Here is a 26,836-nt window from a genome sequence, read left to right as displayed (position 1 = left end):
CAAAGAGAGAAGGGAGGAACCAGGGAGGGGAGAGACCCTTCCAAGCTCTCCCTCAATGACTGACTCTTCTGACTGAGCTCCACCTCCCAACACCAACCCAGCTGTGGCCCCCATAGTCCAGTCACCTCCCACAAACCCCACCTCTAAGTGTATGAAGCTCTAGGGGGGGACACATCCAGATATAAATCGTAACAGTTGTTATATAAGTCTGATATTGACAATGGCGCTGTACAGAAGCGGCCCATGTGAAAATGATTAATTTCTTTCACTTTTTAGTAAGATAATCTTTTTGTTAGTTTACTCATTGACAACCCACTTGCTATTCATGATGTAGGTCGCAGGAGCGAAGTATAAGAAATGCTAGCCCTGTGCCTGGCTCTGGTTACTGGCATATGGCAACAGATGGCTCTGATTTGCTCTTCTTCTTTTCTCCTTGCTTCCTCCTACCCCATCCTTCCTTTCTGCCATTCTTTTCTTTTTGGCTTGAAAACTTAGTGGGACTATGATCTTCCAGTGGTCATGGCCTGTAGAGCTTGAAATGCACCTGCTGATTCCTCAGCCAGAGGTCTTGCTCGTACAACCTTTGATGGCTGAATGTCCCACCTGCCCAGCCCAGAGAAAAACGAGGAGAAGCAAATCACTGTAGGGGTGTGGTCCTGGTGCGAAGAAGAGAGTGGGAGCTTGGGAATAAGGAAAGAACATTTATAAAAAGATAAGTGCATGGTAGTGAATTCATGTGGAAACTGACATTATGACAGCCAGTGCCTTTGCCTGCAGAAGGTGTAGGTGTGACACACTGAAAAGCTCTTTACCAGAATGTTCTGATTAGTTTTGGTGCTTGTGGAGATAGAAATTCACTTATGAAACTCTCTCCTTCCTTAGCAATGCTGGACGACAAAGCGTTTCAGAATGGCACATGGTTGTGGAAGTGCACCTCTTAGGTGCCTCGTCTCTCACTCCCCCCATATTTATTTTTTGACATCTGTTTCATCAATAGTTACTTGTTCTGATAATTAATGGTGAAGGACACCATTCTTAACATACTAAACCAGTGTAGGGTTTGGGGATGTAATTATCCTTCCGCCATTTAACGAGCAACATATTCAGAACCAATGAATTAACACCATAATCCCCTGTTGCATTTCTTTGATTTAGCCATGTGGAAAATTATGCTGTAATCTGCCCCTCTATTTAGTGATTAATGAAGTTACTCTTCTGTGTTTTTCATTATGTCTGAAATAAAGCATAACTGCTTCTGGATACACCTTTAAAAATCTACTGTGGGCTTAATCATCGGTGGTGGATTTTCAGTGTCTACAGATTTAGAAACTATTTGCTTGGTCCTTCTGGAGGAAACCTATCTTTCAAGTCCTCATGGGGGCAGAGGAAGACTCAGCCAAGGAAAAGATTACATGCTGTCAGACAATGGTGTAAAATAACTAAAATTTTCCTTCATGGAATACTGATTTTTTGTGTGTGAAAACAACAGTTAACCATATTGGCTCAATATTATTGCTTTTTTAAGATATATGAAACAAAAATTGATTCCTTACTAGAAGAGAGTAATTCAGAGGCTTCCAAAGCAATGATATTCAAGGAAATGGAAATGCTAATTACCCCAATTTGATCATTATACATTGTATTCATGTATCAAATTATCACATTATACCCCATATATATATATACAATTATATATCAATTTTAAAAGCTCTTAATAAAATTTAAAAATAAGAAAAGAAAAATTAGTTATTTAAAGCATAATATTGGTGTTTTTAAATAATAATTTTTCACTTCTTAAGATGATCCTTTTTATGAAACATTTGATAGTCTCATGCTTTAGAAACCCACTTAAATCTGACTTTTGAGCAATCTCACAAGAATGAATATTTCAGTGTTTAAGTTAGGAATGTGACCCAGCAAATCGAGTGTGGTGAGCTATCCACCTGGAGTGGTGTGTGCAGAGTGACTCTCAAGTCGGATTCTGGGGTACAGATCATGGAGGCCTCTACCTGGCTTCACATGTGCTCTGAAGCCGAATTAAAATCCCTCATGGCTTTAAAATCATGACATTTTCCAAGGACTGAAAGCTGAATGGCTCCAAAACCCATCTTAAAGTTTCCAGACGGAATAAAATAAAGTTCAGAAATGAGGGATTTCATTTTCCTAAGGAAGACCACTAGAGGTCACAAGCGATCTTGGAAAGAAAAAGGTGCTTTGTCTTCCATATGCGAATGAAAAGAAACACCCAGCCAGCACCTACTGTGGGTTCTCTTGCCCATGTTGAGACACTGTTCATGGCAAAGGAAGATGTGACCGGTACACATCACATTCTTTAGCACTACCACTAAATTAGCTTCTCTATGACGTTTTCTCTTTCTTCAGTGGTTCCTTAAAATATACACACACACTTGATGAAATATGTTGGTGGCATTTAAAGTGACAGCAGAGTTCCTTTCCCAATGGTACATTTTTAAGTCGAGTTACTGATATGCAGATCCTCTCTGGTGTGGAAAATGCTTCCAGACAAGAAAGAGGAGCCTGTGCCCATATCCTGAAGTGTGAAGCTGGCCCGCTACAGCCATCCTCTATGTCCTTATCTGTCCCTTTCCACCTATGACCTTGTGATGCTTTCTCTGCCAGCAAGGAAGTGATGTCACATCACCGACTCGGGGAAGCCACCCTGCAGATTGTCGGGGATGGTCACCATACAGAGGGTGGTGGGGATGAAGCCATGTGAGGATCCACTGTCACTGGGAGACCACCAGGTTGCAGGGTAGACTCCGTGTGCTCTGGAGTCCCAAGACATTGCCAGCAATCCTGGCTCACTATGACACACTGGACATGATAGGTGAATTTGTCCTTGTCATCTTCCAGGAAGGCAGTGGAAGCCACCAAGGCCATCCTTAGCTTGGTCACATCCTGAGTTTGGAGGAAGTGAGGTGTCCTGCAGTGGCTGTTGATTTTAAGGCTTAGATTCAACTCTGTTTTCATCTGGCACACTTTTCAGAGTCTGTAGCACACCTGGGGACCAAAGAAGTGGTCATTTTTTACAGGATAGACCTTTTGTTTCCTCTAAACAAGTTAGAATAAAATGTCCTGTAACTGATTCCTTGACCAACACATTGCCAGCCCCTCCAAGCCACATTCTGAATGAAAGACATAAGGGAGCTGTGTTATTGTCATTGTACTTGGTGCTGAGAGACTGTAATGCCCACGCAGTTGTCCCTGTGGAGTACTGTGCATCATGTAAGTGGCAGTTGGTCCATGGCACTGCAATGCCTGGCTCATGGTGGCTGCCCTCAGCCAGCTGGGCACATGGGGGTTCCTGCCTTAGAGCACCTGTGTTGAGACGCTTTGCTGCATGAGCAGTTTCTGCAGCTGGGGTGTTTTGTGTCTGTGGGGCTGGACTTTGTCATGTGCCATTTGAGACTTGGAGGCTGATGTCATACTTTATCATTAGCACTTGGGCTGATGCAAGACCATAAATTATCGATTACCCCAAGGAGTGCATTTGACAGACCCAGTCCCTCTCCATTTTAAGAAAGGGCTTGCGGTAGAGACTTCAAAATGCCAAGAATTGATGTTTTTCTCTTACTTTTCCCAGAAGAATGAATATTGAGGTCTCATCATGGATAACTTTGTTAAGGGGTGTGAGGCCTTGAATCTCTTTGAAACTTAGTTCTGATTTTTATATCTATAGAGTAATATTTTCATGTCCGTCATATAAATATAAACTCAGTTGAATGTGAGTTCTCCTCTGAGTGTGCTGTCTTGATCCACTGAAAATGACTGGAATGTTGAATTGCTTTCCCGCTATCTAAAATAATTATGCCAAAAAATAAAATAAAATAATTATGCCTGCTAATGAGCATTGATACAACTTTTATGTTTTTATTTTTTATTTATTTATTTATTTTTAATTTTTTGGTACTGGGGATCGAACTCACGTCCTTGTGCTTGCACAGCAGGCGGTAAAACCACTGAGCTAAATCCCTGGCCCACTTGTATGTTTTTAAAATGTCCAAAAGCAGACTTGTTGGCTATTCTCTTCTATAGTCCTTTTGTGTATGTATGTGTGTGTGTGTGCACATGCACACAATCATGAAGGGCTCTTTGTGTAGAGAAAAGCCGCTTCCTATTAGCAGCAGCTCTTTTTGCAGGTTTCTTGGGAAGTAGGTTGTTTAGCTGAGGTTCTGAGGGTTCCCAGGGAGGGCATGGCTTGCCAAGGGTTTCTGTGCCCAGAGTGGGCTGAAGTGCATTGTTTGTATCATCAGGTCATATGTGCAGTTTTCCTTGTCCTACCCTTTGGGGAGAAGAGACCAAGACTAAGATTTTTTTAAATGTTAATGGTACATTTTTGATATACATAATGATAACATTCATCATAGGAAATTTGTACCTGTACATGATGTATCTTGCTTCTTTTTTCCCATTCCTCTCCCCTCCCTTCAACCCCTCTTCCCTTCCTTGTTTTCAAAACTTTTATTTCCATTTTTTTACCTTGTCCCTTCTTTCCTAAGGCTTAGTATTGAAGAAACCTGGCTGGTTTCTTGGTTGGTAAAGCTAGAATTCTGAGCATGGGCCTGTGATTCAGACTTCCAGAAGCCCCTTCTCGGGCTAAGTGGTCACACCCCTCCCCTTCTATGTGGTCAGTGTCTCTGGGCCCTTGGTGAGGTCTGGGCACAAGGTCAGGTCCAGACCTGGTTGGTTGTCACTGCTGCACTGCATGTGGTAGAACTGCTACAGAACTCCTTCCCTGTCCCCAAAAAGCATGGTCCATGGTCAGGAAGATGCTACCCCTTGGCCAAACAAATTAGCACCAGAACTAGACAATAGAGGTGTGACTGAAAAATATAGTTGAATGTTGAAATTGAAAACTTTATCACAGTAAAAGACACATTGCCATGAATCCCCCTTCAAATGTTCCCTCTGGCTTCAAACACACTTATCCCATTATTCTTAAAACTTTCTGAAGCAGTTCTGGAAATTCTCTTTCCTGAATGTCTTTAATTGTGCCATTGTGGCTGCCTCAATGTCCTGAATTGATTCAAACTTTTTACCTTTTGTGGTCATTTTGACTTTGGGGAAGAGCCAGAAGTCATGTGATGCCAGAGCCGGTGAATAAGATGGATAAGGACACAGGGTCATATTTTTATGAGCCTGGCTTTCCATTGGATGGCACTTGGCAGCAGCACTGACCCTTTTTGATCGTTCATCATAAAGACACTCATGTAAGAGAACTTCCAGAACTGCTTCAGAATGTGGCAAGAATGATAGGGTGTGTTCAAAGCGAGGGGGAATCTTTTGTTATTTTGATGGGGATTAAGAGCAATATGTCTTTTCCTGTAATAAGTTTTAAAAAGTTAAACACTCACTGTATATTTTGATTCTACCTTGGGTTTGGGAAGACAGGCTGGGAGGAGGAGTCCCGGAGGGGTGGGTGGAGATGAACCTTGAATAGATAGGGAGTCAGAGCACTAGACAGAAATGGAAATGAGAAGGGGGAAAGATGGCGAAGTCCCCCTTTAGGGATAATAATCAATAGAATCATGCCACTGTTATCAATAAGGATGGGAAGACAGAGGCAAAAGACTCTGTGCCCCTCCCAGAGGGGGTACCTTACCAACGTTTTCAAGTAAGAGAGCAGGAAAGGTTAGCGATGGGGGCAGGATGGGCTTTGTTGACAGCTGTGGCAGGAGGTCAGGGCAGTGCCCTGGCTGCTGCAGACAGAATCTCTCACCCACTTGCTGAGTAAGGAGGATGCTCTGAGTGTGCTCAGCAGCCCTTCCTCCCTTAGTGATGGTTATGCTAGAGTGAATATCGCTCACACATGTGCTCAGCTTCCCATTTCCTGTTTTTATGACAGACGTGAGAATAGTGTCCAGAGAGGTCAGGTGCTGTGCCCAGAGTCGCAGCAGAGAGGCAGGACAGAGACCCAGGCAGGTGGTTTCCCCAGCTTGGAGTGTGGCCTCCATGCTGTATTGGTTTTGCTTTGATCTTTTCCAGAGAACATCCAGTGAGGTTCTGGTGCATTTCCGGTAATGATCACAGGTCATTCTCAAAGTGATCACATGCGCATGACGCAAATGGGCAAGGGGCCACAAACCACTCCTGAGATAGAGTCATATCCTGAAAACTTCCTTTGTGAGCCCCACATCTAAAACCCCACAGACGCCCCACATGACAGAATGAGCCTGTCAGTGGCAATCACATCAGAGTCAGGGCGACAGTAAACAGAAACACAAAGATCTATGTTGTCTGGACGGGCACCCCCTGCCGTCTCTCCTCTCAGAGAGTGTTGATAACAAAGTGGGTAAGAAAGAATAAGGAGGACGTCCTCGGTGTAGGGACCCTCACCTGCATTTCCCCCTCCATGGCAAGTGTAGAACTGGCACCTACAGGCCAGTGTTTGAGAAAACCATAAAAAGCTTAAATACTCTAGCACAGTGCTTCTCAGAGTCTTTAGTACAAGGCTGTGACACTCCAGTGTGCACTCACTGCAGGCTATTGTTTTAAGCATTGGAATGCCCCTCCCCCCATGCTAGGGCTGGAATCCAGTCCTTGCACCTGTGAGGAATTCTTTATGGGGACCCTCTCGTGGTCTGTTCCATGTGTGATCTTCCTTTTGTACCCTGGACTATTGGCTGGCTCTCACCCTGGTTCTGAGGTTTTATAGAGCAGAGAGCTGGGGTTTCAGGTGTACATTTCTTCCATTTCGGTGCTCACTGTTCTGATGAGAAACCAGCATCATTCTGGCAGCTGAGCCTGCATGATCAGAGGTGACAGTGCTGTCCTCAGAGCATACAGACAACATGAGGTCTCAGTGGAAAGCATTTAGATTTGGGGAGTTAGGCAGTGGCAGAATTGGGGTTGTCCCAGCAGGGACTGGAGAGGTCAGAACAGAACAGGCTGGGTGATGACCTTGGACCCCTGAACCAAAGACTCCTCACCGATCAACTCTTGCTTTCTGCTACCAGCTTTCAGAAAAGGCCAAAAGGCAGATGAATTTGAAGTGCATTGTCCGCTATGTGCTGTGTGTGTGTGGAGGGCTGAAGTCTGCAACCTGAGGTCTGTCCTGGCTCTGCTGCCAACTGTTTCTGTTGTCTCGGGCAAAGCATTCATCCTCCACCTTGGGCTGCTTTCCTCTACCTGCGCAGTGTGACGGTGATGCCTTTGGGAGAACAGCAGCAGGGATGATCTGCACAAAGCCCTGAGCTTTGCACACACACTGATCATGCCATAGAGCTGCTATTAGCATCAAAGAGAACGTAGTGGACTATAAAATGGGACAACCATGATGGCTGAGGAATAGCCAGGCCCACTCAGAGGTGCACGCCTGTGATCCCAGGTATGGCAGGCTGAGGCAGGTGGATTACAAATTCCAGCTCAGTCTGGACAATTTAGGGACTTAGTGAGACTCTGTCTCAAAAAATAAAAACTAAATGAAAATAAAAAAGGCCTGGGGTATAAGTCAGTGTGAAGATCCTGGGTTCAATCCCTAGAACTACAAAAAAAAAAAAAAGAGAGAAAAAAAGCAAAGTAATGAAATAAAGGGGCGGTGGAATAAAGGTCAGCAGCCAGATCAGATACACTAGGAAAAAGTAATACAGATCTGGAATATTTTTACAGGAAAAGTAGCAGGAAAATAGTAAGACAGGTAACAAGGAGCACTAAATTTACTCAAGAATGTACCAAAATGAAGAAAGAAATGTTAAGTATAAAAAAAAAGAAAAAATGGAGTTCAAGACCCAGTATCACCATACAGCACTAAGCCTGGTTCTTTACACACCGCCCCCCCCCACACACCAACTGTCAAGATCCCTGTAAGGATCCTGAGTGTGGAGGGTGAGGTGGCATCCTCAGGATGGTGAGCAGTGCTTTGTGACCCCCTGTGTGGACAGTGCAGAGATGACTCAGGAGGAAGAGACCGTGGGCCGATGTTTGACAAGTGCACAGGGTAGCATCAGGAGCCTTCACGGTGGTGCTTCCTGGTCCTCGATCCTAAGTGTGCTCCTGGAGGGACCTAGAGGAGCCAGCAGCTTCAGGCACTGTGGGGTGGGGAAGGGGCTCTGGGACAACATTACAGAAGTAGTGATCCTTGGGGCACCTTGGGATTTGATGGCCCCACTTGTCCGTTGTCTCATGACCATTGCTGCCCTGCACACCCCCTACAAATGTGCTGTTGTGTCCCCTCTGCTGGAACAACTGCTGCCAGGTTTGGACGTCACTCCCTCCCCTTCCCTCTATTCAGTGTCCATGCTTGAGTCCCCCCTCATGGGTCTTCCCCAGTACCTAACCCTGTCACTGTAATCCCAAATCCGTTTCTTCCATTTCAGAGCCAGCTGATGGCAGGAGAGTACTGCTGTCCCTGGTACTTGGACCAGTGACAGAAAGAAGGAAGGAATGAGTTCTGAGCTGTAAGCTTTCTGTTGACAGGGTGGAAGACCATGACGACCTCATGCTGATATTTATGCACCATGACACCATTTTGAAGGACACATATGGCGAATACTTCCTGGCTGAGCTGATAGAAGCTCAGGACGAAGAGAACCATGCTGTCGTGTGTGAGGTTGGTGACCGATCCCCCAGGATGTGGTGAGTGAGGGGAACCAGTTCCCTGGCTCCTGGCTCTGTGGAGTGTCTGGAGCTGCCTCCTCTGTCCTTGGCCTTTCAAGTGGCTCCCAGGACACCTCCACCCCACCCAGAGGTTTGGGCTTTAGGCTTCACTGTCTGGGGTTGCTCCAGATGCCCAGGCTGCCCAGCAGGTTTTGCTGAATTCCTAGTGGTAGGGGGACAGGAGAGATTCTCTAGGGGCAATTAGGAAGGTTTCTGAGGGTCCCAAGAGGTCAGGGATCAAAGGTCTCAAACCAGCATTCTGCTGGCAGATGGATTTTGTTTGACTTGGAAGTGATTTTTTTTTGACTTTTTGCATTGATACGATTTCATACTTACAGAAAATTTAGAAGTACCTAGATTCCCTAGATGTTTGCATTCTACCTTGTTTGTTTTGCCATTCTCTTGCTCTCCCTAATTTATCTGGAATAGGCTTGCTCTAATTAATTCGAGAACCATTTGAGAGAAAGTCACAGACATCATCCTGTGTACTTCTAAATGAATACGATGATCAAAGTCAAGCAGTGATGACACTTACAGTCTGGCCATCTCATTGCAGACCTTATTCAGATTTTATGCATAGTCCCAGTGATGTCATTTGTGGCCAAAGTAAGTCCAGGTCATTGTTGCACTCAGGTGCCCTGTGTCTTCAGTGTCTTTTTTTTTAAGGACAGGTTTGTTTGTTTGTTTTATTCATACATGTTTTTAGTACATGATGTTTACATTCATATTCAGTGTCTTTTATATAAGTACCACACATTAACCAGTTGCACCACTGGTGCTCCATATTCAGTGTCTTTTAATCTGGAATAATTCCCTGGTCTGTCATCACCTTTCATGACAATGACATTTTTGAAGGAAACAGATGAGTTGTTTTGTAAATGTTGGATTTGTCCAATGTTAGCTCATGATTTGATCCAGGTTATATGTGATGAAATTTTGTTGAATTAGTGGCTAATATAAAAATTAGGAAAGTATATACAACAATTAGAATTTCTAGCTTTTCTAAAAAGTCAGAAAGACTAGTGTTTTGGGTCCAAAAGTTGAAACCCACAGCCTTGGGTTCGGCATGGGAACCCTGGAGGCCTATGTGTTCTAAAGAGACAGAGATGAGAGCTAATAAGCTGGGCAGGTGACCAGAGACCCAGGGTTGGTGGGACAGCTCCCAGATTCTCATGACCTTCTGTCACTTGATACCCCTCAAGGCATCCACCCAGGGGTGCTCCTCCCTCGAGGAATCTCAGCTCAGTGGGTTCCTTCTCTGCATTCACCCAGCAGGATTTGTCAAAGAAGACCCCAATTCTGGCAACTGAGCCTCCTGAACAGGGGTCTTGAGACAGGCACTGGTGACTATGGGTCTGCTGTCACCGTCCTTCCTGGACCTCTTTCTTCTGCTGCCTCTCCACCCAGAGCTTCGGTGTTCAGAGTATGTTGTGCACATGTACAAATCACCAAAATGAAACCCTTGTTCTGTAGATCCAATATACACTAATAGAAAAAATGTGAAAGAATTAAAAAAAAACAGTTGAGAATACTACCTATGTTTATTGCAGCATAATTCACAATAGCCAAGACATAGAACTAGCCTAGTGCCTGTCAGGAGATGAAGGCAGAAAGCAAACCTGGTGCCCAGGCATGGTGGAGTATTATTCAGCTGTAAAGAATGAAATCATGTCATTTGCAGGAAAATGGATGGAACTAAAAATCATCCTGTTCAGCAAGATAAGCCAGACTTAGAAAGACAAGTCTTGTATGTTTTTCCTAAAGTAGCATCTAAGGCAAAAAACAAACAAACAAAAAAAACCAAAACAACAACAACAACAACAACAAAAAACCAGATATCAGGAAAGTAGAAAAGCAGACTATTTAGTAGACAAGAGGAAGGGGATGGGGCCATGTAGCATAGTAATAGGGGAATGGATATGATCAAAACATGGTATGAAAATACCACATTGAAACCCAATGTTCTATAAAATTAGTATGGAGTAATAAAATATATTAGAAAAGAATTGAGAAGGCTAAAATAGAAATATTTGTGGGATCTTCTCAGTGGTGGAGGAAAGTGTCTGGCTGAAAAAAAAATTGAGACTTTTGGCACCTCAGAATCATTATGGAATATGTAGTGACTGGTTGGTGTTAGGAATGATAGGGCTGTGAGGAATGGGACTCCTTTGTTTTCCTTCCTTCCTTCCTTCCTTCCTTCCTTCCTTCCTTCTTTCCTTTCTTCCTTCCTTCCATACTGCAGATTGAACAGCATAAGCAGTGTGAGGTTTCCTCCTATATCAGGGCTCCTCAAGTTTGGAGCATATGAAAATAACCTGGGAGGCTTTGAGACTTCCCCATGCCAAGGACTTTGGGTCCAGGATACACAGAGAACTCTTACAACAATAAAAAGACCAGTAATCTGAATAAAATATATGGAAATCATTTGAAAAGGTATTTCTATAAAAGAAGATAAATCATCAATAAATGCATGAAGAAGTAACATTCATTATCTTAAAATGTCAAGATCATTAGTCATTACGAAAATGCAAATCAAAGCCACTGTGAGATACCACTTTACCCACACTAGAACAATTAAAGAAAGGATAATAACAAAGCACTGGCAAGGATATGGAGGAACTAGAACCTTTGTCCCATGGCTGGTAGGATTATAAAATGGCACAGCCATTTTGGAAGACAATCTGACATGTCCACCAAAAGTTGAACGTAGAGTTACCTTTCAATCTAACAATTCTGCACTTAGAGCTGAAAACATATTTCCACCCGAAGACTTGTACACATCATCATTATTCATAATATCTGAAAAGTGGAACCAGCCCAAAGGTCCACTGACTGAAGGATGGCTAGACAAAAAATGGTATATCTCTTTAGTGGAATATTATTAGGAAATAAAAGGGAATGGAGCAGGACACGTGCTACAACATGTTCAAACCTTGAAAACATTACACTAAGGGAAGAAAGCTAGACAGAAAGACCACAGATTGTATGATCACATCTATGCAAAAGCCCAGCCTAGGCAAGTTCATAGCGACAGCACATCATGGCTGGAGGTGGAAGGGAGGGGAAGAGACTAATGATGTGCATGGGATTTCTTTTGAGGAGCAGATGAAAGTGTTCTGGAATTAGATAGTGGTTACTCAACTTCACACATATACTAAAAATGACTGGGTTGTATGTTTTCTAAAATGTTATTTTTGTGATAGGTGAATTATAGCAATTTAAGAAGTCCTGATGGCAAGGGTGTGTTCAAGCCAATTAAATCAATCTTTTGGGGTAAAGCATAATCAGAATATTTAAAAAATATTTATTTATGAATTGTGACAGGGTCTCACTGCGTTACCCACTGTTCCAGCCCTGGGCTCCAGCAATCCTCCCGCCTCAGCCCCTGTATCTGCAACTTCAGGTGCACCCCAGTGTGCCCTGCACAACCAGAGCATTTTTAGAGCTCCCCAGTGATCCCAGGTGTAGTGTAGGTGGTGAACTGCTCACCCCCATGCTGGCAGAACACATCTGGTGAAGAGTGAAGTGCATCTAGACAGATGTGGGCATTGGTTTATGAAGGGGAGGACTGGCCATAAACGTTAGATTCTTAGGTAAGTTCACCGAAAAGGTTTTCATTTTATTTTTAGAATGTTCATCTTTTCAAGCCTAAACATGAAGACTTGCTTTCATGAATTCTCATTCAGCCTTTAGCTCCTGGTTAGCAAGGAGGGGAGGGGAGGGAAGTGACAGTTTTGAACTCCTAGGACAGAATTCCTAGGACTGGGCTATGTGGACCCCAGAGAGGGCTTTCATCCACCTCAGCTGACCAGGCCTCTGGGTGTAGAAGGCCTTCATTCCCTGGCTTCAAGGTGCCAATTTCCCCCAAGCCACCTGTGCTGGCACTTGCGTGGGGCTGCCATGACCTCTCTCCTTCATCCTTTCTCTCTTTTGCTGTTTGTTTCACATCTCCAGGGTGTGTCCATTCTGAGCCGTCTCAGGCCAGAATCTTGGCCCAACTTAATCAGGCCCCTTTGCCCTCTCTTAAGAGGCAGGGAGAGTCCAATCTCTGCTGAGGGCCAGGCCACTTCGGCGGGTGTCAGAGGCTCAAAGTTAGGGCAGGGATAGGATGAGACCCAGGACCTGGGAGGGGATCTCCGATCTGAATCCAGCCCTCTCTGGTGCCTGAAGACCCTGGGAGCTCAGTATCAATGCTGGTCCAGCCCTGACAGCTGCCTCCCTGGACCCTGTTCTTCAGAGCTAAATAGAGATGCTGAATCTGGCTCACTCTGGCTCCATGGAGCAGTGGTTAAGTCCTCGGGAACTTTGCAAGCTGCTTGTTAAACACAGCTGTTATTAAAAAGTATATAAACTTACAGTGTAATAAATTATTTTTATAAAGCCATCAAATGCTTGCAATTTATCAGTTGCAGTTATTTTACTCTTATCTGTGCTCTTTAGCGTTTTTGTCTCTGTGTTGTGGGCATGATATTAAAGGTGTGCCAGTACACATCTCTTCCCAACTCCATGTTCAGTGACATCACATGGGAGGTTGAAGCTGGCTGCGATGAGTGTTTGTAAAGTAGGAATTGGCAAGTACTGCACATCAGCCTTCCCCCTGAATGCTGCTCACACATTTTCTGGCACGCCATGCTTTCAATCAGGCACCGCTGGGCAGAGAGGACAGAGAAAAGCACCCCCAGTCTCTCTCACTTTCCTAACCAGCCCATGGCCCAGTGAGTTGCACTTGTGGACCTCCTGTGAGCTATGCCTGAGCCACGTGGACAACCACTGTCTAACAGAAGGGTCTTAGTTGCAAGGACCTTGGTGGCGTAGCTACTTGGGAAGATCTTGCTGCAGAATCCTTGTTCTGACCATACCCTGGCTTACCTTGACATCTGGTGTTTACTCCAGGCAGAGATTTTAGGGACAGGCAGTAGGAGGCCAAGGGTGGCTCCTAGAGACAGATGGGCAGAGCGTCTGCTTTGGCACCATCCAGGGCACGGGCAGCCGTGGTCCAAGTAAGCACCACTGACCTGCAGGGGGCAGAGAGCCTGCCAGGTCAGCATGTGCTTGGCATTGGGAGGAGAGGATCACAGCCAGAAGTGGCCACAATGGGGACTCTTGTCACCTACAAGGGATGGGTGGCTGCCGTTTTGTTTTGTTTTTGGATGGAAGTATAAATAGTAAAGTGCACACATGTCTCTAAAAGACAAGGCCAGCACACACATGATTTCCCAACCATCTAAACTTTATAGAGCCCCACAGGACCAACCAGAGCAAGAACAGAACTGGAAGTTTTGTCCTCCAGTAGAAGATAAGTGAGGATGCTTTTGTGGTGGAAAGACTTCCATCATCTGGGAGACAGATAACAGCCAGCAATCAACACCTTCTCATTGTGCAAGCAAGAAAGTCTGTAAATCCATTTATCTTTCCAGAAAACACATACGGCATAAAGATGCATTTGGATACTCCCACATACCTAAAAACAGTGTTTCTCATGACAGTTATCTGAAAGAAACCCCAAGTTAGGGGCACCTACGTCCACCATGCATCCCTGCTCTGTAGTCCCCTCTGATTGTGAACTTGGGTGAATTGTTACAACACGGGATGAATGATGTGACTATAACAGGTTGCAGAATTGGAAAACGGTAAATCTTTGTTCCTGATGGCAAAACATGTTTCTCTCATTTTCATCAGAATGTGTGATCCATGCCATTTGAAATCAAATTCCAAACACAATGAGCCATTAGTGTAATAGCTCATTACTAACAGCGGTCTTATAAATAATACATTCTTATCATGCACACACAGCTCGCCGTGAAGCCGGCGAAAGGTATTTCAGGCCATGGAAGTGTCCCTGCGCCAGCGCGGCTGTGGATTAGCAGGACATCTCCATGTGAACCAAGATGGATGCCAATTTTCCCTGCCGGGAGTGAGGCTGGCCGTCTCTTTCTGCACATATGGTAGATGGATCGGTTAATCAGCGTCTGCTGAGTCTTGGGCCTAAAATTACAGAGAAGCCAGACAACTGCGGCTACACAGCCTTTGTTCACCAGTGCAAACAAGACAAACAATCACTTGTTATTTGGGGAAAAAATTAAAATGTTTATTTTGGACTTTCATTAAAGTGTCAATGGCTTTACAAAACAGCTGTGTAAATCCGGCTTTTACAGCAAGTATCATTTTGGGGGTTCTTGCAAAGAAAAGAATATGCATGGAAAAAGTAATTTTTAAAAATTCCTCTTGAATTTCAGGACTAGGGAAAAAATAAAGAGCACCTCACATTTATTTTTTCAAATTCAACTCTTGAGAACAAATGGCTTTTTGTTGGAAGACCTATTGGAGAACAAATAGTTTACTGTCTAATTTTTTTTCTGTGTCATCTAAAAGATTAAGCATTCATATGGGTTGATTTTCTGCTTCAGAATATTAAAACATTGGCTATTTGCTTTAAGCACTTATGGAAAGATGCTGTATCCCTCAGGATAGAGAAATCTATGACTGTTGAGTTTTACTGTCTGAATGGGATGGTCTTTCAAGGAATGAAGTCTGAATACTTGAAGGATAGGACACAGTATGTGCTGATCTCTGTAGGAACAGTCAAAGTAAAAGATTGATAAAAGGAAACAGGGAGATAGATCTTTTGGAAATGGGAAGCGGACCAAGAGCCTGAAGGTGGGGGGAGAGGGGAGGGAATAAAATGATATAAGATGGTCATTTAAATGAACCAACTACTCACAAGCAATGTGATCTTTATATGTCACAACTATGAACTAAATAATAACAATAAGAATGAAAATAGGGAAAGGGGATTTAGAATTAGAGGAAGGGGAGTTGGGAGGGCAAGTGGAATAAAAAGAAGCAAGATATATTAAGTACATATACCCACTACCTAAGAAGAATGTAAACACCATGCACTCCAAACATGTACCAATTTAAAATGCTTTAAAAAGAACAGTCTAATCAGCCAAACCAGAATTTGCTTAAACTCCACTTCATAATCAATAGGAATTATGTGTGTGAAATGTAAAGGACTAGACATTTTTTTCTCTATAAATTTCACATACTCTCCTTGCAAAGAAGGAATGACATACAAAATTATTGAAAGGGCAAAATAAAGAATTTCAGTCAGTCATCTATCAATATAGAATATGCTAGAGTTAATATCTTTTGTTAATTTGTAATATTTTGGAACCAATAGCAGGTCCAGATCACCGAGTTACTACAGCTTCCCTCTCACCTGTTTACTCCTCGTCAAGACCCAAATCATGGGGCCATTGTAAGAGCATCCTCTGTGCATGGTGGAGGGGGAGAGCATACAGGAGGGCTGGATCTGGGATAGGATAAAAAGAAAAAGACCCCAGAAGGCAGGCACATTGGTCAGGCAAGGCTTTGGTTAAAGATGAAGGCATGTGTTTTGTTCCAATAGCTTCCCCTCAAGAACTCTCGGACAGCATCCCTAAGTTCTATACCCACCTCTAGGGTGGCCTAGAGGGTCACCTGGACGTGTTTGAGGATGTCACCTGTGTCACACATGGTGCTGCACACTAGCCCCTTCCTACCAGGAAGGGGTGTGGCAGTGTCATGGAGAGAACCGGTTGGATGCAATAACTAGGCTCTTGGGTGTCCCAGGTGGAAGGTGTGGCTGTCGGCTTCATGAGCTTGTGCTCCAGAGTGAATCTGCCGCTGCTGCATGAGTGCTTTGACCTGGGTCCTTTCCATGGATTCTGCACCCCACATCCCGAAGATGTCCTGGAGCCACCAAGAGAACCCAGAAGCACAGGTATGGTGGCTCTTCAAGGATCCCTTGGGAAGTGAGTCCATGGCTTATGTCCACAGTGCTGGTGGCTGCTGGATGGAAGCAGACAGGGCATCTTCTGTCTCCTTCCCCAAGGTCCCTCAGGGAGCAATTCCCAGGTTCATCCCATCTTATACAAATGCCTGTGGGCTCAGATGGTGGACAGAAATGACAGGGGTAGCCAGACATAGCGGACTTGCAGTGAAGGCTTTCCCAATTCAGAGTAAGTGCAAGTTACAGTGAAATCCTGCCAGTATTTCAGGGTTTTACACTCACATACACGTACACAAAGCCAAAATCTAACAAATGAAGTTTTCAAATCAAGACTTCAAAGAACTTGGGCTATAGGTCAGTGGTAGAGTACATGCTCAGCATGCACAAGGAACTGTGTTCCACCCCCAGCACCACAAACAAACAAAAAAAACACTTCAAGAGTTGTATATGCTTTTAAACTTTAATCCCAGCAATAAGTGCTCCATGTTTATGTCTTTGATGAAACCTTATAGGTCTACTGTAAATAGTCATTTTTAACTTCCTTAGCTTATACCTATATGAAATAGTGAAATCAATTCTGAAATGTTGTCTGTGTTAGGATTTTCAAGTGAAAGGTGGTAACCTCAAACACAAGGGCTTTCTGCATGCACAGGTGTCTCTGTGTCTAAGTGTTTGGGTTCTTTGGCAGACAGATGTGGCCAGGCAGGTGACTTTGGGTATATTTCTCTGCTTCTGTAAACCTTGTTTCTTCATTTGCAAAATGGAGATAATGGTAATACCTCCCACATGGGACAGTCCTGAGGTTTCACCAGGATAAGGCATGTAAAGTGCTTCATGCAGTGCCTTGATGAATTAGTGTTCAGTGACTTGATTGCCATTGCTAAGCTATTATTTCCTTGTGATTGGACATTCACATCCTTGAGTCTCTCCAGGGTAAAAGCAGGGTATTTTGAATTGCTCTGCTTTCTCTTGTTTGAAAGATTATATCAAGATTGTTCAAAAATAGGAAGAGTAATACTTTGGATAGTGGCAAAGGACCTGGCAATCTAGACAAGAGCAGGTGGCAATTTGGCCGATTGTGTCCCCTGATGGGAAAGCCACACATGGTGTACAGACCTTGTCTGACTGTTACTACTCACGGCATCATGAGAACTCACGAAGCTGTGGATAGAGAGGCATTTCCCTTATACAGACATTGATGCCCTTCCTCATAGATAGATTTGAGGTCATTACTTTTTCACAGTGAAGCCCACTTGTCCCTGCTCCTCAGCAAAGATGTCCCAGGAGTGATGAAGAAACTTTCACCTTAAGACAATCCTGAACTGTGAACTTCCCTGTCATTTTCCCGTGCTTGTATTCTTCTTTGAAGGTGGCACCAAATAGCCTTATTATGGCTCAGTGTTCCCATGCATAAAATGGTATAAACACAGTATCTAACTCAAAGAATTGTTGAGTGGGTTAAATATTAGCATCACTGTGATGTACTTAGTTTAGAGCCACACACAGAGTAAGTCCCTCATGCTCCTGTTCTTAAAAACAAATTGAAAAGATATCACCTTTTCCAGTGTGTTTCTGAGCATTCCTTGCACAGAATGAATGGGAAATTCCTATCCTAGAAATTTCTATCCTAGAAAAGATATCCCATATCCTTTGTGGGAAGCCGGGGAAGAAATTCAGTATTTAAACTGAACCCGGGGTTTAAAAACCACACATCATCTAGTATGTGTAGCAAAAACTCATATGAAATCTCGAAGTTTTTCATTTCTTGACTTTGTTCAATATTTTTACTTAAAGTCAGCTGCTGTGGGACAGGGTGAAGGAAATAGGAAAATGTTTCTTATCTTCTTCACTTTAATTTTTATTTGGAACACGTAATTATAATCTAGAATGCAGGTTAACATATTTTTTCTCTCCTGCCTTGCAAGTGCAAGGTCCCGAGTTCAATCCCTGGTACCAAAACCAAAAAAACATATTTTTTCTTTCTTTGTTTCTCTTTCCATTCTCTCTTTGTTTATTTTTAAAAATCAACTTTGTGCAATTTCCCCAGGAAGCCACTCTTATAGACTTCCAAGTAAAGTGGGGATGGATCCACAAATCTTCAACAGTTATAATCTTTGTTATAACTAAGAGTCATCAGCCCATTTTGCTGCCCTCTTCCTATTAACAGCAACAAAGAATGGGGCTCCAGAGAAGATTCTAAGTGTGCTGTGATCTACTGTTACATTTTTTCTAATGAAAGTCTCCAGTTAAAGGAAATATAATTTCTCCAAGATATGAACTAAAATTTGTGTTTCAAATGAGCACACGCTGTTGTGTCTCATGTCTTCTATTTTTGTTTAGCACTTTTTCCATTTCAAGGAATTTTCATATATATTATCTCATTTTATCCTTTTAACTTGGGACAGGTGACATTCTTTCCATTTCACCCCTGCCCCAGCTCATCCAAGGGTTAAACTTCATCAGTGGCTGACCCAGAACCCAGACGCAGCCTCTCTCCACCTCCGTCTCATGCATGTTAGGCAGGCAGGCATTCTACTACTGAGCTACATCCCCACCCTAAGTCCGGCTTTATCTTGGATGGCTTTAACTAAAACCTCCAGTAATGGAGGTTGTCTTCTGCCAAGATACATAATCAATTTGTTCTCATTAGTTATTTAGTGAATGATCACTTTAGAGATTTATCAAAGACCTATTCATATCTCTCAGGCTTTAGTGTGTGTGTGTTTCTGTGTGTGTGTGTGTGTGTGTGTGTGTGTGTGTGTGTTGGATAACTTCCTCCTTCTGGAATCTTTACTGCTGTATCTGAGTGAGGGTTTACCCAGGGTATGGAGGCCACTCTCCCCAGTATGAGAAGGAAGCAGGAAGTGGCAGGAAATTCACACTATGGAAGCAGACTTTACTTCCTCAGGCAAGTCCCTGCTTGCCTATTGGTCCTTTATCTGTCAATTCCCAAATAAATTGTTGTACTTGAATCTTTGACTCTAGGGCAGGAACCCAGATGAGCATTCTACTGCTCTATTCTTTTCCTAACAGCCATGAAAACATTAATTTTCTTTATACTACGTAGATTGGAATTAGGGTAAAAATACCCCAGCTCCCTTCCCCCTCAGGTGCTCAGGCTCTGAGATATGAGTTTGGGTTTGAGTTTCAGTGGCCCACAGAGGCGATGTAAATGGCAAGACATATTTTGTTGGTTGGCTTTCTTTCTCTGTTTCTCTTTCTTGCTCTCCTCCTGGTGGTTCCTGGGATCATCTCCCAGATAAATTGCTTGTTCTCAAATCTTTGGCTCAAAGTCTGTCTTTTCCTACCAGCTGTGAAAATTTGCAAATTCACACCAATCTCAACCCTTCCAAGCAGAGTGATGTCAAGATTTAATGTTCTTCAACCGATACAGTAGCTTTTCTCCTATAGTTCTTTACACACTTTATGATTAGCTTGCTGTCCTCATTTCATTATGCGTTTGTTTTGAATCAAAAAAATTTAATTAATTTAATGTTTAAATTAAAAATTTAATACTATTTAATGGAAATTTAATTTTACCTGAATAATAACATGCCCATAGCTACTCATTTTGCATATGTAACATTACACATTTATAAATTTTGTTTTTTTATGTACCGAATCTTGGGACTATGCTGCAGCTAGTGGGAACAAGTTCTAAAGATCCAGATTTTGTCCCAGTTAAAAACTAGTAAAACTTTATTTTTTTATTTAGAGGAGAACTTAGTTTGGAAATCACTTGTTCCTAGAATATTTGAAGAATTCATGAGGGAATAGGAATACATACTAGAAAAAAGTGCTTTCTGCTTGTGTGACAGGATGTACTGAGGTATAAAACCCCTTAAGTGTTGAGTCTCCAAAAATGGACTGAGCCACATCAAGTTGTTCCATATGCCTGGCAGTTAATGAATATTCTCCTCCAGTGACAATAAAATGGCTCAAAATAGTACTTTTTTTTCCAGTTGGCCCCATTGCCAGCCCTGGGTGGCATTTGCAAATCAAGCTGTGTCTTTTGTTAGCTGCCTCATCACAATAAAGATTTTGGAATCAGAATTGAGCTGGCAATTTTCTTGATGATGCATAAGGCAAAATAGGGCACAGCCTGTGTTTCCACAGCTGTACTGGCATCATCATGTTTAATAGTTAAAATAAAAAAATAAAAACAAGCAAAAAAAAAGCTCCCAAACTTTTGTTCCTCATGTAGGCTGGTGTATTCTGGGCAGCACAAATCTCTGTTTTAAAAGACCCCTGTGAAGTTCAGGCTTGTAAGTCTCATTATGCACCCAGGCCCACCTTACTAAACCTCTGCAGAACTTGATGTGCTCCTTGGCAGGGAGAAATTTAATTTTGTTTAACAGAATTGTGGGCTTTCAAAAGGGTAATTAGTGTAGCCCTTGTAGCCAAGCCATCCAGGAGAAGTGTTGCTTATTGTACATTAAAAAGTCCTTCAAAATAGTAATTTTCATAACATCTCCATGTAAAACAGCAGTGCTGACTTTAAAATTATTTTTAAAAAATCACTCCCACTGTCAGGAAATGTTGATGCCTTATTTAATTTCTTTTATTTCACCTTATGTGTGCTTCTCACCTCCAGTTCTCTCTTGTGTTGGGCTAGAAAACATCTGTGTGTGCCAGTACTAGAAAAGCACAGCTAAATTCAGCCTTATTCATTGTGTATTAAATACTCCCGAGCCTTTTAGTCTCTTTTAGCCTCTCTCCTTAAGGTTAGCTTCATATTCCTGATTACTTCCTATTTCACTTTATTTTTCTGTTAATATGGATTTTAAATGTGAATGAAACAGTCATCTGCAGAGCATAGCAATACTCCTATCAGTATGTTTGCATTATGTATTCAGAACATTAATCTTAACCCTCAATATGTTCTGTAATTACTTAACTAGTGATCCACTGGGATTCTGTATTCATTTGCTAGAGCTGTTATAGCAAAGTACTATGGACAAGGTGGCTTAGGTGATGGGAGTTTATTATCTCACAATTGTAGGCCAGAAGTCTGAGATGCAGGTGTTATGGGATTGGCTTTTCCATACTTCTTCCCTGGGGTGGTAGATTGCCACCTTCTCCCTCTGTCTTCACCTGGCTTTCCCCTGACCCATCCATGTCCAAATACCTTCTCCTTAGATAGAAGGATACTAGACATACTGGATCAGGGCCCACCCTGAGGACCTCATTTTAACCTAATTACCTTTATAGAACCCTTATCCCCAAATAGTCATAATCAGAAGTCTTAGGGGTTAAAATTCAACATATGGATTTTTGGGGTGGGGTGGTATCTTAGTTACTTTTCTCATTGCCAAGACAAAATAACCAACACCCAAAGTTAAAGGAGGAAATGTTTATTTTAGGTTCACAATTTATAGAGGTTTCAGTCCATATTTGGCTGGCTCCAAGGCAAGGTGGCATGGCAGAGGGGCATTGTAGAGGAGAAATAGTTCATGGCAGGCAGAAGGCAGCAAAGCAGCAAAGTAGAGAAGAAGCAGCAAGCCATGACAGCAGCCCTCTTTCTGAACCTTATATTCTATCCAGGCTACACACCTTTAGGACAGGTAGCAGTCACACCTAGGATGGGCCTTCCCATTATCCATACCCAAAACTATGCTAAACCAATTAATGGACTAATTTAGTAATCACACACCCTTGATCCCAGCATCACACCCTTACAGCATCATACACCTCTAGAAAGATCCAGCCACCTCTGAAAAGTCCCACCTATGACTGCATGAGATTTGGGGAGGGCATTTAGATACAAGCCATAAAAGGCAGGTAGAGACACATTTCAGCACATGTGTATAAGAGGCTCCATGTGTCACCCTTCTTTATTCTGGTCCCCGTTAGGGTGGTGGTGTGTGTTTCTGATGGGGGATATGTAGTATTCTTCCTTCCATACACAATTTCTTCCCCTTCATGGCTGGATGGAAGGGATACCTATCCAGCCCTCTATCTTCATACTGACTCCCCTCCTGCCCTGTTTCTCCCTGCATGGCCTTCAGTCCCATGACCACCTCCACTTCCCAGGAGGCTGTGGTGAGTTCTGGGTCTCTTCCCATATCACACTGAATGGCCACCAGGTGTTATTTCCCACTTGGTGGCAAGGGCACCTAAGTATGCCATTTCTTTCATGGTGATTTGGGCTTTAATGTCTCATTCTTCCTCCTCCCCTGGGATCCAGCAGCATTGTTCTTTGGTGCCACATGGCCAAGGCTGCAAGGCTGTGACAGTAATGCAGATAATGTAGATAATGGCAGCAAAGTCTTTATTTAATGACACAAAGCCCAGTCTATCCACTTATACATGTTATAATTTGAATTTTTTCTTTTTTAAGCCACTGACTGTCTTTAGCATATGAAAGTAACAAAATTGTCTGTTTCCAAAGCTTTGCTACTCTGGCCAACTTTGGTTTTCTAGAATTAACTGTGTGAGTTTTGGTGCTTTTAGCTTGGGATGTTGATACAACAAGTAAATAATTCCAGACCGAGCCCAAACTGAATTGGGTCTCTTCAAGGCTGACAACTAGACTCCTACAGAGGTTCTCAGGCTGGAGTTCTTGGCCTTGAAACCTACCAGGAAGAAGATGAGCCACACCTGAAACTCAGAGCAGGCAGCCCAAAACCCTGCTCAGAAGCCATGTGGAGGAGCCTTTTGGTTATTTTACAAAACCTACTGCTGATTTTCCATCTTCATTCCAATGCTAGTTTCTAAGCCCTTGCTACTGTCTTCAAAAACAACAGCAGCAACAAATGACCACAACCACTTCAGAATCTATTATTTTGCAGAGAGCGAGATGACTGGGATGTGCATTCCAACTCTCCTCTTCAGCACAGGGAGCAACCTAGATGTGGACTCAGCCTTGCTCCCCAGTGGTAGGATTCATTTCACAATGGTGCAAATACAAATGCATTTTGATATAGGGCCTGGAGGTCTTTGAAAGAAAAGTGGCTTTATTTATATCCGTTATGATCATTATGTGCTGAGATTATTTTCTCAGTAGGGGATGTCTCTTTTGCCCATATTTATGAAGCAGGGGAGAAGGCATTTAATGAATTTCAAGAGTGTATTTGACTGTAAAACACATCTCAGTATATTCACATGTAAATAACCCTTTTATTTGTTCTCTCTGGTGACCTTTCTTCTTTTGGGGTAGATCACAGTTTGTTGTTGTTTTCCATTTCCTAATGGGAGGCTGAATGATAATAATGAAAGATTATGCAAAAAAAATCCATGTTTAAAATAATGTTGATATGCCACTTGTGGTGTAGGATAATTATAGTAATTTGGCTATTACACTATATGGAGGCAGAAATTCATTGCTAGAAAATACGGGATAGGGGTGATTCGAGGGATTTTCATCCCAATTGGCTGTTTGATCCTGCTGACTTTTCTCTTGAAAATCAATTGCTTGACAAGAATACTCTGAATTTCCCCTTGATTACATTGGCTGTCAGGGGCTGTCCCCATAGCACAGGGACCACTTTGAGTTCTGTCTGTTTACAGAGGATTTTTGATGACTCTTAAAATATCATAGACTGAATTTAATCTGACCAAAAAGCAACTAAGGAAGCAATTACTAAAAATCACAGTCTTTGCACATAGCAGGCAATAAACAAAGAAGAATGTATCAATTCTGACACCCAACTTGAAGCCAGTGATTTTGCTTGGGCTTGTGAATCTTAAGAGCTGGCCCAGCACAGGCCTGGATATACACTGTGGAAGCATCTTTGACACTTTTCCACTTTCTCTCAAGGTTGTGCCTCGACTCAGCTCTTTTTGCATCCAGATTAGGAAATTTGATTTTTCCTCAAAAGTATCATTTGATATATGAAGATTTAAAAAGTGATTAGCATCATTGGGTGTATAGCTCAGTGACAGAATGTGTGTTTAGCACATGTGTGGTGCTGGGTTCAATCCCCAGCATCAAAAAAATTTATCAGCATACAGTTATGGATATGCATACTGTGTGTACGTGTGTATTCAAGTCCATATGAAAAAGGACTCCATCTTTTTTATTGAGCACTGATTTAAATCTACATGAAATATGTTGAAATAAAGAGAAAAGTAAGCAAATCACAAAACTAATTACATGAAAAAATTATTATTCATAAATGTGGGAAAATATTCAGCTTCTCTAAAACCAAATTGCACAATAAAACCCAAGATCTTTCTTTGTTTCTCTTAGCCTACTAAATTACAGATCTATATTGCAATACTTAGTTCTGGGCCCTGCAGCACCATAGGAGGAGCAGAATCTGACAGCTCTAAAGGTTACTGATAGAAGCAGAACTTAGTCATGTTTATGAGAACCCAGTAAATGTTTGTAGTCTGTGATCTCCACTACTGCAAGTCTGAGGAAGAATCCTAATACTGTAAAAAAGATATACATGCAAGCTTACTAATAATGCTGAAAACAAACAAAACATCCAAATAAAGAAGCACATTTAGAAACCTAAAATCTCCCACCAGAGGCAGATGGCTCAGTTTATGATCATCCTTTGGGCAGATGAGGAGCAGCCTTTGAAGGTTACACACAAGAAGGGGAAATGGCCAGACATAATCTTGTGTGGAAAAAAGCAACAACAAAAAATTAACTGGGGTGTGGTGGGTGAGAAACAAGTTCTGGGAAGAGCACAGAGAGGTAATGAGTTAAAATGGCAAAGGTGACTGGTCACAGAGGGGGCACCAGGGCAAGGCTTTTATTTTTTATTTTTGAAAATGTGAAAACAATGTTAAATTTACATACAAAAAAAGTCTCAGGTTCTTTTTTTTTGGACTGGGGATCGAACTTGGGACCTTGCACTTTTGAGGCAGGCATGGTGCCACTGAGCTAAATCCCCAGCCTGCAGGTCCTTTTTGTGAGAGTAAGTTAGCAACATGATACTGGGTCACCTCTGAACACTTCAGTGACCAGTTCCTATGAAGAGGGATGGTCTCCTCTGCAACCTCAAACTTCCACCCCAATCAGAAAATTAACATGGATGACTTACTGCCCTCTACACCACAGGCCATTTTCATGCTTCCCCATTTTCCCAACAGTGTCCTTCATGGTAGAAAGACCCAGCCCAGATAACAATGTGCAGGTAGCTGTCTCTCTTTCTTTAAGTTTGGAAGAGTTCCTCAGTCTTCCCTTGACTTGATGACCTGGATGCTCTTGAGCATCATAGACTCATCATGTTGTAGCATCGAGTCATTTTTGTCTGATGTCTTTTCTTACTGAGATCAACGTTGTGTGAATGGGACAGGTTCCCAGTCCATTTGATCAAATGTGATAAATTTTCAGTCTGTCCTGTTATGAGGCTGAATGCCACTTTTTTCACTTAGTTAAGGTGACTCTATTAGGTAAAAAATTAAAAATTATTTTAGCTTTTCCCGGTCCAGTTGGAAGTCTGTAATTTTTTTTTTCTTTTTTTCAGTGCTGAGGATCAAACCCAGGGCCCTGCACTTGTTAGGCAAGCACTCTACCACTGAGCTACATCCAAAGCTGTTTCTTTCTTTCTGGCTTCTATAATGGCTCACCCATAGATTTCCACTTGGAATCAGCTGTCCCTGTCTTAACCCCTCCTTAGAATTTCAGCTTTGCCTAGGTTTTTGCAGCCACCATTGAGGTTTCCTTGGGTAGATGAAGCTCTTGGCTGCCCAGCAAGTCAGTCTGTCTGTGTCTCAGCTTTCTCAGCCTCACAATGCTGCTATGTGCTCCCTATCATGTGGCTACTGTCGCTCCAGGTAAGCAGTGAGACACTTGCTTCTCTGATTGCAGCAGGGTGCTAATAGATCACACAGGCCCAGCTTCTAAGTTCCCAGCCTGAAGCTTCACCAACAATTTCTTCTCTTCTGTAATTGTGGTTCTCTTTCTTCTCCTGCTGCCATGTAGAAAAGCAACAGGCTTTTGTGTATTAACCTTATATCCAGTAACCTTGATACATTGACTTAAGATTTATCATTAGATTTTTCTGTATTTTCTCTGAATAATGTAATCTTTATCTTTTACTTTCCAATTATTATTCTTTTTATTTTTTCATGTGGTTGCATGAGCTTAAGTAGACGTGGGTGGCATCAGCAAGTATCATTTTATTGTAATCATTGTTAAATGAAAAGCTTCCCAGTATTTCACCAAGGGTGATTTTGTAAACAACAACTTGTCACCAGATTAATCAAATTTCTGTATTTCTGGTTAGCCAAGAGTTTTTTTTTTAAAATCAAGAATGCTTTTTTTTATCTTTTAACTTGATTTTTTTTTTTCAGTAGTAGGAATTGAACCCAGGTCCTTCACACTGAACTACATCTCTGGCCTTTAAAATTTTTTTTTTATTTTGAGACAGACTCAACACATTTCTAAGTTCCCCAAGCTTAGCCTGAACTTGTTGATCCTCCTGCCTCAGCCTCCCAGAGTGATGAGATTACAGTGTGCACCATCACATCTGGCTTTGAACTAAATTT

General features: G+C 42.5%; 1 protein-coding gene across 3 annotated transcripts in view; it reads left to right on the top strand.

Moving 5' to 3' along the window:
* Cfap61 (cilia and flagella associated protein 61) overlaps positions 1-26,836 on the top strand; it is a 274,915-nt gene that overhangs the window by 32,981 nt on the left and 215,098 nt on the right. For all 3 annotated transcript variants that reach the window (XM_087189031.1, XM_004841158.3, XM_087189032.1), the window contains 2 exons: positions 8,437-8,569; positions 16,231-16,381. In XM_087189031.1, coding sequence (XP_087045157.1) covers positions 8,437-8,569; positions 16,231-16,381 — 284 coding nt within the window. The remainder of the gene's footprint in view (positions 1-8,436; positions 8,570-16,230; positions 16,382-26,836) is intronic.

The sequence above is a fragment of the Heterocephalus glaber genome, unplaced genomic scaffold, assembly GCF_053883595.1.
Source record: "Heterocephalus glaber isolate CG9 unplaced genomic scaffold, H.glaber_assembly_v1.0 deba00001532, whole genome shotgun sequence".
Taxonomy (NCBI): domain Eukaryota; kingdom Metazoa; phylum Chordata; class Mammalia; order Rodentia; family Bathyergidae; genus Heterocephalus; species Heterocephalus glaber.
This window is presented reverse-complemented; position numbering and strand designations above follow the sequence as displayed.